The sequence below is a fragment of the Spermophilus citellus genome (assembly GCF_964194105.1).
Source record: "Spermophilus citellus genome assembly, chromosome: 10".
NCBI classification, from domain to species: Eukaryota; Metazoa; Chordata; class Mammalia; order Rodentia; family Sciuridae; genus Spermophilus; species Spermophilus citellus.
The window spans coordinates 71389794-71402362 of record NC_138197.1 but is presented as its reverse complement, the minus strand read 5'-3'; the positions used below and the strand labels follow the sequence as shown (position 1 = coordinate 71402362).

At 40.9% G+C, this 12569-nt stretch overlaps 1 protein-coding gene across 1 annotated transcript in view; it reads right to left on the bottom strand.

Moving 5' to 3' along the window:
• The window catches only part of SCN8A (sodium voltage-gated channel alpha subunit 8), a 176337-nt gene that overhangs the window by 19228 nt on the left and 144540 nt on the right, over positions 1-12569 (bottom strand). Inside the window, exons 20-21 of the mRNA XM_081310121.1 lie at positions 9620-9793; positions 3783-3905 (exon numbers count right to left, since the gene is read on the bottom strand). Of these exons, the coding sequence (XP_081166247.1) occupies positions 3783-3905; positions 9620-9793 (297 nt within the window). The remainder of the gene's footprint in view (positions 1-3782; positions 3906-9619; positions 9794-12569) is intronic.

Genomic DNA, 12569 nt, shown 5'->3' with positions numbered 1-12569 from the left:
AGGCTGGCATGGAACTTGTGATCCTCCTGCCTAAGCCTCCTGAGCTGCTGGGATTACAGGCATGCAATACTGCACCCAGTTAATCCAATGTATTTGTAATGTGCAAATATATATATTTATCAATCACAACCAAAGAAAATCTCCTCATCTTAGATTTATAAACAAAACAGTAAAGAGTTGATGGAATTAACAGTTCTTCCCTGCTGTGAACATTAGCTGATAAGCTACAAAATATTACACAGAAATTATTTAACTGTGCCCCATATAGAAATGTCATTATGCCATTATTCTCAGTAACTAAAGGGAAGAAACCAGGCTTATTATTTTAAACTTTTACACTAAAGATATATTATAAAAGACAATTCAAATTTTCACTGATATTCACTTAATAATTGGATTTCTTTTGCTCTTGCTACTCTCTAGTTATTTGACATTGCCCTTCATGATAATGAAACCCATTTTTGTTAAAAACTAGATACAGTATAGAAATATTACTCAAAGTTAGGTTCTAGCAATCTATAAAGTTTTTTTCAATGGAAATTTGTTGGACATAAATCTTACCTAAGATTTCTTGACATGTTGTTAAAAAATCACTGACTACAGTCTCAAGAATTAAAAAAAAAAAGGGAGAAGATTCCAATGGATACTAATTCTTACAGTATTTTTATCTTCTCTATAATGCCTAGGACATTTTTGATCATTAAACACTATAAAATCCATCAAATAGCTTTTAATATCTGGCAGAGGGAACATGGCTTTAATGGACAACTATGTACTGACAATCAACAAAAAATGCATGCATGTTTCATAGCATTACTATTGTATACTTTCAAAAATTTAATAGCACAGCAATATCTTTAAATAAAGATTACTATGGAGGAGAGAAAAGCAAAGAACTACATTAAGTATTCCTTTGCCAACATCAGGAGTGTTTCAATTTTTCTGATCTTTGGTTTGAGGAAGGAGAGAGGAGACTGAACGAGTATCCCAGGACAGGCCGGGGTCATATGCTCCCTCTCAAATGAAGGTCTGAGTCTATAATTGGAGCAGCACAGTGACAGTTGAGCCCATCTGCACGGATGGTATTCAGTTCATGAAGGTTTCTTACTTAAGGTTTTCTAATGGTAATCTTGCAAGTGTTGGCATACAGAAGAACCCAAGCTAAAGAATGAAAAACACATTCCTCTGTAGAAAAACAAAATTTATGTGAAACATATATACTTAGTTCTATTTATTACTGGGAAACTTAAGCTGGGTCAAATGCAATCTCTTCTGCGGTTACTCTTCCACAGAAGGGCTGGGAAACTGCAGGGCAGGAATAGATCCTGACCTCTCTCTACCTGCCCAACCAGCCCTGGTCAGTAATGTTGACTGACTGGCAACAACCCAATAAGGTGGCACCTCTACACCAAAGTTTCCCTCACTGAATGTTACTGTTTTAAATTGCAGCTTTGGGTTCAAACTTGGTTTTGCCCAAATAATCTTATTTGAAAAAAGCTTGAGGTAGACGATTTTCATTAAAAGTTTCTACTGTTTTGATTATCCATTCTGAATGATCTGGATCCATTTCTAAGCTATTTGAAAGTTGATAAGTTTCCCAGGGAATGAAAACTGAGAGTTCAGGGAAGGTGGGGAAAAGAGGAACTAAAGGGAAAAGGTGAGGCTACTAAAAGGGCTCCTGCATCAGATTATTTAACTCATTTCCTCATAAGCAAACTGGCGCTCAGTGGGGACTACTTTCTGCCACAGGGACAGCAGTGAGCAACCAGATGGAGAAAGTTAGTAACAAGTGTTGGTTGGGCATTTTGGGGCAAGGAGTAGAGGCTTTAGGTATTACCAATCCCTTTTAGGAGATCCAGGATCACTGCTGAGACTATGGGGGCATTACAGGCTACTGAGCTTAGGCACAATGTTTAATAAGCATCATCTCTAAAGGCATTTATTTAGTTGCATCTTGTCCACAATTTTTCAATCACTAAAGTGAATTATTAACTCTATAACAACACTATTATAATTTATTTATTTTTTTTAATATTTATTTTTAGTTTTCGGTGGACACAACATCTCTTTATTTGTATGTGGTGCTGAGGATTGAACCCAGCGCCCCATGCATGCCAGGCGAGCACGTTGCTGCTTGAGCCACCTCCCCAGCCCTATAATTTATTTAAAAATTTATTCCTTATGAAAAACATGGGAAAGCCAGGAAGTAGGGATGAGCATTTTAATTCTATTTTCAACCACGACCATTAAAATCACAGAGTCTTGTCTCTCTCTCTACATTTAGTCTGATCCTAATAATGTCCTCATTGCACACATTCTGAAGCCTCTCTTCTCTGTGGGACACTTAGCATCCCCAACTTTTTCTTTAATAATAAAAATAAATTTATTGCTGCTGTTGGAACTTCCCTTCCTGCAGATGGTTTTTAGGACTACAGAAAAAGCTCACGTTTAGTAAACCAAACTGTGACTGTGCTACAGAAGAAACACCAGTTTATTGCAAAAAGCATTTGTCTGAATACACTAAAATAGTTAGATAAAATTCCCACGTCCCAGTGAAATTTTCACCTTCCTGTGCAACTGTGAGTGGCTTTATGGAATAGCAGCCAGAGATCACAGACGAGGAATAAATGGAGTAGCACTGTCCTGGTATCTAGTTTCTCCAATCAGTCTTGCTTCATGTGAACTATTGCAACAGTTCAGTTTTATTCCTACATTCTGATATTTGCACACTTAAGAACTGATCCTCTGGTTTGCTCTCCTGCAAGTATTCAACTTCTGAATTGAAATGAGTTTTCTTGGTCTCGTTAAGTATAACAGACCTCTCTCGTTACAACTATGATCACCAAAACCAGCTGTCCACTTGATTTTAGGAAATTGACTTTTTAGTGTGAGTGTGTGCACACATGTGCACACACGCACAATTATCAAAACCATAAAAGAAAAAGGCACCAGAAGAGGGAGCCTTATTCTGAGTTGGCAAGGTGACAGCCCCTGTACTGTATATATTCGGGTGGAGTATCGCCAAAGTAGGAATAGGAGGACTTGAGAAATTTCAGGAGAACTAATTGGTATTCAGTCCTCTAGCATCATCCCTGTTTGTTGTTTTGACAGTATTAGGATAGTGGACCATATAGCATGGGCAGAGGGGTGGGGGTGAGGAGGAAAGCTTTGCTATCAGACAGTGGCTGCCAGTCCTTATGGGACTGGGCTGAGAACAACAAGGTGCAAAAAGAGGAATCAGAATAGAAAGAAAAGCATTTCTTCTCCCAGGGCCATGCCAAATTCTGCTCCATCCCCAATTCTAAGCCTGCCACGTGTCTTCAAACCCCCTCTCTGCTGTTTTCTCAGTGACTCCAAGGCCACAGTCCCCACCTGGCTAATGCCCCTACACAGCACTCTTCCTGCCTGCAGCCTATGCTTTTCGGTGGGTCTGTGGGTTATAATTCCCCTTCTTTGCACCTGGTGATTCTCCCTATTAAATCAACAGCCCAGAAAGCCGCCCCAAGTGCTACAGGTAAGCCAGGCCAAATGAGAATAGCCAATGTTAACATGTTCTGCGATGGCATGTTGTTGGGAGTGGGGCCAATATTAATGTGATGAGGCAGCTTAATGCAACTCCCCTGCGCACGGGGCTGGTGCGGGGGATAAAGAGTGGAGGATCAAATCGGCAGCTGCATCACAGAATCCGTGTTTGAATGATCTTTCCACCATGTGATCAGTTCTAGCATGCTTAAACAGTTTCCATTGGCATGCAGAAGGATCAGCTGCTCTTAGTATCTTACCCTCATCCCTTCAAATCGTGATAAGGCTCTTAAGGGTCTCAAAGCTCTTAGGGTCCTAAGGGACTTTATGGCACCTAGTTCCGAGTAGCCCAGGGCATTAGCTATAAGGCTGACTAAAGAGACCTACACGGAAACAGAAGAGAAAAACAAAAACAAAAAAGGAAACAAAAAGAAAAAAAAAGAAAAAAGAAAACAGAGGTTCCAGAGTGTTAGAATAAAGCCCCTAGCACTGAATTACACAGATTGGGCCCCCCAGGTGGAGCAAGTGGGTAACACCAGCTGCCTATTTCAACTTGACTCAAACGACCTGGAAGGAAAGGTGGTTGAGAGAGGCAGAAGAAAAAACACAAAGGGAAGAATAAATTGAGAGAAGGCGGTAAAACATACACACAAGTTGGAAAGGGAAGAGGCTGAAGGGAGAGGGAGAGAATGAGGAAGTTCCATTGGAAGGAGAGGAGCCTGAAGAGATGACAAGAACCTTACCCTCGCCCTTTACAGTCTCTGCAGGTCCCAGAAGTTCCCATTAAATTAAGCCAGACAAATTTAATGGTACCTATGGAAAAGAATACAGATAAATACACATACTCCACACAAGCCGCCCCCTCCTCTGCTCATTCACCATGGGATTTCCAACAGGGACAAGCTCTCTTACTCCTGGTTGACAAGAAACCATTTGTTTAAGAATCTGATGAGCCACTACATCAACAAAGGAAATATATTCCATAAGTACCGCAGGTGACTTTGCAGTTCCCAAAAAAGAACCAAATAAGGAAACTCCTTGACAGAATTTTGACCCCATGACCATTCAAGTGATTTTCTTTCTCACTTTTAATAAAGAATCCTTCCAATTTATAAGCATAACTATGACTCCTTCATGGCCATAAGAACTTAGGTAGGTCTCAATAACTAAATCTATACATTTTCTTATAATTCCCATTCTTTCCTCCAGAACATCCCCAAATAAATTGGCCTCAAGTTTGTCACTTTCAGAACAATTTTCTATAACTTTCACCATTAAAATAGTAGCTGGCAAAATTCTTGGGAGAAAAAATTCAAACTTTCCATTTTATACAGATGAAGAAACTTTTACCATCATACACAAAAACCTGCCCACTGTCGGTGGCAATTCTGGAGCCAGGATGAGATGCCCACACTGCTGACCCTTGGGCCAGTGTCCTTTCTTCCAAAAACACATTGTGGAAGATCCGTCTGAAGCAGACAGGTTACATGACAATATTCCAATAGGATCACCAGTGTCAGAATAATCCAGAGCTGATCTATTGACATACTAGGGAAAGTAGTCTGCAGGTCTCCAGGTCTACACTTGGGTGAAATGCTTTCCTGCTCTTCTAGAGGCAAACTTACCTTGTTCTAACAGAGCTCTAGGGGAGTTACATAATGACATCTTAACACTGGCTACTAAACATACCTCAGGCTGCTTGGGCCTGATCCTAGGGGGCATCAGATCTGAACATACCTTTAGCTGGTCATATCCTACAGTGTCTGGGTGTAGGTTTTTTTTTCTCTTTTTTTTTTTTTTTTGATAACAGGGATTGAACTCAGGGGTACCTTTCCACTGAGCCACATCCCCAGCCCTATATATTTTTATTTAGAGACAGGGTCTCAATGAATTGCTTACGGCCTTGCTAAGTTGCCAAGGCTAGCTCTGAACTCATAATCCTCTTGCCTCAGCTTCCTGAGCTGCTAGAATTATGGGCGTGCGTCACGCACCTGGCTGGGCATAGGGTTTTTTAGAGTAGCATTGTGCTTATATTGTACCACAGATTCTGGAGTAGGTTAAGATATTTCCACCTCATATTACTTAGTTTAATTGATGATATTTTAAATTAGAAAAGAAAAAACCCTACAATTTAGTTTCATTTGCTGCTTTTAGGGCTTTAGTTCATTGATTCCATATCTCTGAACTGTGTACACATGCACACACTTTTAGAAATGAGGAAATTTATAATTAAGTATCAGGATGGGCATGGGGTAGAAGTGAAAGGTCAATGACTTTACAAGGATCAGGGATGAGAAGGCTTAAAGGTTTCAATTTTAAAATGGGCCATGCACTTTTGATTTATGCATGCATTCATAATTCATCAGCTTAGGTGTCTTCTATGGAGTCCCAGGCAATATCCAAAGTAAACCTGGAACTAAACATTGCCCTATTTGGCTATTCACATTCTTTGAGAGTAAGATGATCAAGGGCTAATCCTTGCCTAAAATAAGGGCTTCAAAAGCCGTATCTGGAACATAGCAGCACTGACCAGTCACTTCTGCTCCATCTCTAATTATCAATGAAAATTTATATTGAGGTAACTTTTCTCAAGTTCGGCCAACTCTTAACCCCAAATAATCTAAAATCGACAGACTCTTATTGAAGCTATAAAATCTGAAGGTAAGCTATCCCATTTCAACTCATTATCTGAGTTCAAAAGTCCCCTAGGTCAGCTTCATCCTGTGAACTCTGTCAGGTAAAGATTGTAAAAAACAAAGCTTTGACTGGCTACTGGCCCCACACAATGCAAGAGGACCCCACCTCTTCAGGGTGGGTGACTTATCTGTTAATGATCAGGTCTACAGTGGGGAGAGGGGTGAAGAAGGTACAGAGGCCAATTCAGCGCTGGCTCGAAAATGCTGCTGAGAGATAAACTGCTCAGCTAATTGATTGAGGGAAGATCTCCCAAGACAGAATCAATAAGGGTCTTATCTGGGTTATTCCTTAGCAGCTGAGGGCTCACATAATCCTCTGAGTCTCCATGTTAAACCTTCATTGGAGATAATCAGAACATTACTTAAAGTACAATTTAAAGAACGAATCAAACCTAAAGAGAAAAAAGGAACTGAGGAATCAAAATCCAGGGTATCGGGGGCTGGGGATGTGGCTCAAGCGGTAGCGCGCTCGCCTGGCATGCGTGCGGCCCGGGTTCGATCCTCAGCACCACATACAAAGATGTTGTGTCCACCGAGAACTAGAGAATAAATATTAAAAATTCTCTCTCTCTCTCTCTCCTCTCTCACTCTCTCTTTAAAAAAAAAAAAAATCCAGGGTATCTATGGCTGCAGGCATGGAAAAAAACACACTAGGTGACATTTTCAAAATAAGTAAATATATTCAAACAGAAAATGTTTTCAGTAGTGAACCCTGGATGAGAAGCATGGTCTCTGAAAGCTCCCATCCTTAGAATGGATATGCTGGCTAACTGCTGCAAATGATGGGGAAAATTTCCCTAGAGAAAAGATGCTAACATTCTTTTACAGGACACAATATCTGTGGCAGTAAATGACCTGATCGAAACAAAATGACCCTGTTTGGAACTTAAATGACTTATTAATAAAAAGAATTGATCTTAGAAGTTGTTTGGGTTATCCACAGGTATCTAAAAAAAAAAATCAGCAGCTTGATGATGCAACAAGGAAAAATGAACATCCATCAGGGAAACAAATGTGGAAATGAATGACAGATCCAGGTATCAAGTCACCAGATGATCAACTAGGAGGAAGAGTCTCTCAGAGATGGTGGTAAATTAGGTTCTACAATTTATACTTGCTGGTTGTTCCAAAATACAAAGGGAACCATATATTTTACCCAGCAAAAGCTCTGATGCCAGTCCAAGCTATATTGTCCATCCACAACTCATTGATGACAAACTGTACAACCAATGTGATAGACTGGGGTATTTTCACTTAGCATGCTAGGCTTCAAGCTGGTGGTTCTTTGTGTATGAATATTGTCTTTTCAGACCTTTATGGAGAAGTTCCCATGCCTAACTCTCGCTGTATTCCCCACAGCACCTGGAAGGCAAGAGGCTTTGCATATTGTAGGTGCTCAATAAGCATTTGATAAGTGAAGAATAAATAAACTGTTCCGTTGGAGGAAAGAACTCAATAAAAGGGAGGTTTCTAGGAGAGATCCATTCCCAAAATGCTGGGTTACCATATACTTATAATCAGATCAGAGTTGCCTAATAGATAACATAAGCTCCGCAGAGGTTTGGACCATGCTTGCCTGTCTCCCTGTGACTCCCTATGGCTCTGGGACAATTCTACAGAGCATGGTAGAAACCAGTGCAGAAGCATTCTCTGGAACCAGCGTTAGGCCCCAAAGCAATGTAATAATACAGCAAAACCCAAAACCTAGAGGAACTGATGGGTTGCTGTCAACTGGCCATATGCCTGTATTATTATTATTTTTAAATCCCTTTCTACATAGTATATAATAAATATATTTGTTAAAAAAAAAGGTGATGTGTAGGATTGTTACGCATTTAGTAGGCTACTTGGGTACTAGAGGCATGTGAAATATCTGACCAACATACTTAAATCCTGGGGTAGATCACCCCAGAGAAAGAGGAAGAGAGTGCGGTAGACGGTGGAGGGAAAGGCCATAGTGGGAGGCTTTGTTTCAAATTACAGCATCCCTAGGGTAGCTGGAGTATGGTAGCAGATGCATATGTCTGAGTCCTCACAAGGTCCAAAAGATGAGCTCCCATAGGTGCCTTACCTGACTCTGGGCAGTCCAGAGGAGTGACTGTGAAATGGAACTTCCCTTTCTCTAGAAAGAGAGCTGGTCCAGTCTGATTTCAGGTCTCTGGGCCTTATTCTACACTCTGGCTAAGTCTCAGCACTGCAGCTTTCTGTCTGAAAGGAGAGGTCCCTCACAGATGGCATTGATGGTTGCTTAAGGGAGTGCAGAGATCTCTTATTGCCAAGGACTGTGGCAATTATCTTTTTGGTTTATCTTAAGAGGACAGGGTGGCCTCCTCATCTCATTCAGAAATCTTCCCAAAGGCTGGCTTTTTGAAATGGAAGAAAATGGAGACACAGTGATAGCTCATAAAGATGTCATTAACCACAGGAATTCAAACTGTTAGGAAAGGAATGCATTTATGGAACAGAAATCATTACTGGTGAAGAGTGCTGGGCTCCTGTAGAGAGAGATTTCCATATCACCATATCCTACATTCCAGAAGTACTCTATGGATGGTTCACCATTATCAATGAACCTTCTCTTCTAAACATACCAACCTAGACCCAACCACCCCATTTTTGTGTTGCTTCTCAGCCCCTGGTAGGATGTGAATTCTCCATGGGCCCTGGTCCAGCAATTCCCATGTACTCTTTCTTTAAATGCTGATTTGTCTAGGGAAAAAAAAAAGCTTTAGTTATTATACAAAACAAGAAAACAATCACTATTTTTAGTAAAGCCAACAAGAAGCAAATTCTTGTAGGGTGAGAAATAGTTACAGATGATGCAGCTTCTAACCTGAAAAATAATACAAGTAGTCACAGCCATCAAGTCTTGGAGAGGGTCTTGGAACCTGGAAGGAAAAAGGATTTCTCACTTGGTGATCACTGTAGAAATGGCAATGCAAGAACCCTCCCTGATAAACTGATTTGCTCAGGTAAGTATGGGAATGGCCAGGAGAGTTGCACAGACCCTACTATTACTTCACCCCAACAGCCCCACTTCAACCCCTCACCCCTTTTTCCTGGCAAAAGAGGTCATCCTGCTGGTGGGGAGCAAGAACCTTCCAGTTCCCAGGCTAAAAACAAAAACTTTGAGACCAACGATTCCATTTTCACTCCTAATCTCTGAACATAAAATTAAGCCAAGCCCAACAGTAAAGAGTTGGCTGGTGTGTCCCTGGAGCAAATGCAGACTTCAGAGTTCCCATTCCTACAGTTAAGATTTGAGCACTGAAAGGAACTTCACTGGAGCCTACACCCATAGGTTGAGCTATACCTAGCCCCAGGCAGCTTCAGCCACTAAAGGGAGACACCCCTTTGTTTTCCTGCTAGAAGGGTTGGGCAACAGAAAGCAGGACACGTACAGCCACGATGAGGAAGTCCAGCCAGCACCAGGCATTGGTGAAGAACTTCACGAAGCCATAGGCTGTCCACTTGAGCAACATCTCCAGGATGAAGATGTAGGTGAAGACTTTGTCAGCGTATTCCAGGATGGTTCGGATGGTCTTCCTCTGCTCAATGTAGATGTCCTCAAAGGCCTGAAAGAGAGGCAACAGTTGCCTACTACAGTGCTGAAAGGTAAACAGGCTCTTGGGAAGCTGGCCTTTCATCAGCTTCCTGCCTCTTCCACTTTACTTCCCTGCTACACATTTTAATTATATATCTTTGCAGTGTTGAGTATTGAATCCAGGGACTTGCTCATGCTAGGCATGTGCTTTACCACTGAGCTACATCCCCAACCCAAGGTTTTATTTTATTTTTTTTTATCAGCGTTATTGAAGAATACTTCATATACCATATAATCCAGCCATTTAAATGTAGAAATTCAACGGCTCTTAGTACATTCGGAATTATGCATCCATCATAATTTTAGATCATTAACTCAAACGAACTCCCATACCCTTTAGTTATCACCCCGCAGCCTCTTCCTACTCCCCTGATCCTAGGCAACCACTAATCTACTTTCTATAAATTTACCTATTCTGGACATTTCATATAAATGGGATCATATATCATGTGGTCCTTCATGACTTATTTCTTAACTAAACATAAAGCTTTCAAAGTTCTTCCATGTTGTCGTGTATATCAGTACTTCACTCCTTTTTGTGGTATAATAATATTCCAAGATGTGGTTATGTCACATTTTGTTTAACCTTCATCAGTTGATGAAGATTTGTGTTGTTTCAATTTTTTTGGTTATTATGAATAATGCTGCTATGAATGCTTGTATGTGAGTTTTTATGTGAACATATGCTTTTATTTTTCATATGCCCGGAACAGAACTGCTGTTAATTCTATGCTTAATTTTTTGAGGAACTGTCCAACTGTTTTCCAAAGTGGTTACACCATTTCATATTCCTACCAGCAGTATATGAATGTTCCAATTTCTCTATATCTTCACCAATATTACACATATGACAATATATTTTGTTTCAAGTCCCTTGATACCACAGATATGGGTGGAGGGCCATAGGGGTGGGAGATACTTAGGGGTAGAAAATTGTAGTATGGCTTTCTTCTCTGATATCCATGAATGAGATAATTCTTTGATATGAAGGTATGAGCATTCCCATTTGCAGAGTGCAGGGTGATGTTAAGAGAAGGGACACTTACATAACATGGAAAAAAAAAAAAACTGTGGAAGTAGAAAAAAGTCCCCTGGGAGGTGCCTGCTCTGAACTGTTCCAGAAGGAAATCTGGAGTCCGACTGTCTGCAACCTCATCTTCCAAAATGGAGGCATGTGAACATCAGGTGCTCCAGTTTCATCAGTGGTCAGTAGACACAGAAGTCATGGGATCCACAATCCTTCTCATGGACTTAGTACAATAAATACTCTCTGATCAATTAAAAAAGCAGCAGCTTCTATGTCAGGCTTTCCCTTAACTCTATTTGTTAGAAATTCATTCTAAGGATCCCCTATCTCTGAGATCGCACTACAACTATGCTCTAGTAGCTTCAGTCCCTTCACTATTCTTAAATCTCATGCCTATTATGGCACAAGGTCTTCCTGTCCTGAGTTAAGGTATCCACTGTTTGCTCATCCATGACAAATAAAAATTGTCAAAGGTGATCAGTAAAGAAAGTTCAAAACTTTTGCTGTCCTGCTGTTTTATTCTTTTTATGGAGTCAGGGAAGAAAAGCAGCAAGGGATGGGGTGTGTTCTGTTTTTTTGTGTTTTTGTTTACTTACTAGATTTAAAGAATAATGATGATGACAATGATCAAATACCCTTCTCTAGTCACTCGCCCTAGTCTGATCCTTCTGCTCCTCAGGGGCAGAGACCATGCTGCTGTCACTGTGCCAGGAAGCATGGCATGAATGCTCAGTAATGCAAAAAGTGATCTGGGGCAGGTGAGACAGTCTGGCTGCCCCTCACTCAGACCATGGTTCTCATCCCATCTTCTGGGCCTCTTGCTGTAGTCCTGATGCCTGCCTGCATAATCCTCCCCACTCCTCACATCCTAGTCAGAAAGTCATCCTCTTTGTCCTTGGGCTCCTTATTACTATACACTACGCCTCTGTCAGCTTCTCCTGGTCTTTTACCTTCTAAGCCAGTGAAACTTCTTGAGTTACTGTCTTTAACACCAAATTTGAGTTTTCTCCCTTCTTGTTATTATTATTTTTGCTTTTAGATGTAGCTTGATTTCTTACTTACATGAATGTATCCACTTTCTTTAAAAACATCTCAAAATTCTATACTCTTCACCTTTCCTTTAATGAAAGGAAGAAAATGTGTGCTGCCTTTAGTCCCTCTGTCCTCAAATCTCCTCAGTCACAGATGACTCCCTCATACCAGACCCTGTCCAGTTGTCTCAGTGATAATCAGGCTAAAAATGAGAGCAAATGCCAAGACCATTAGTCATCACAGGGGAGGTACTGTGTATTCAGCACCCTGTACACCTCACTAACGAATGATGAGCACCTAGGGCAACGTGAATATAAATAACCTCTGCACCAGAGATCTGACTCTCTAAATGTTTGCTAATGTGGGTTCTCCAAAACCAGTAGGATGTGAAGGGAGAGGGAGGAGGAACACCACCTCCCTCATCTTGAGCTACTGAAACGTATAGAATGAGAAATTGGGGTGTTAGGTGAGAGAGGGAAGTTCATCTGAGGAAGCTGCTTAGGCTGGGGTGAAGGGGGTACTGAGGACACGTGGTAATTTGTGTGCTCATCCTGACGAAAAGGTGGTCTTAGGCATCAGAAGATCAGGATGTGGGTAAGTGTGGATTTTAATGCCCAAAGCTCAAAACACCAGCCTGAAGTACTTTAATAGATGATTATTCTCAGGGCCACAGCTCATCTGTACTTTA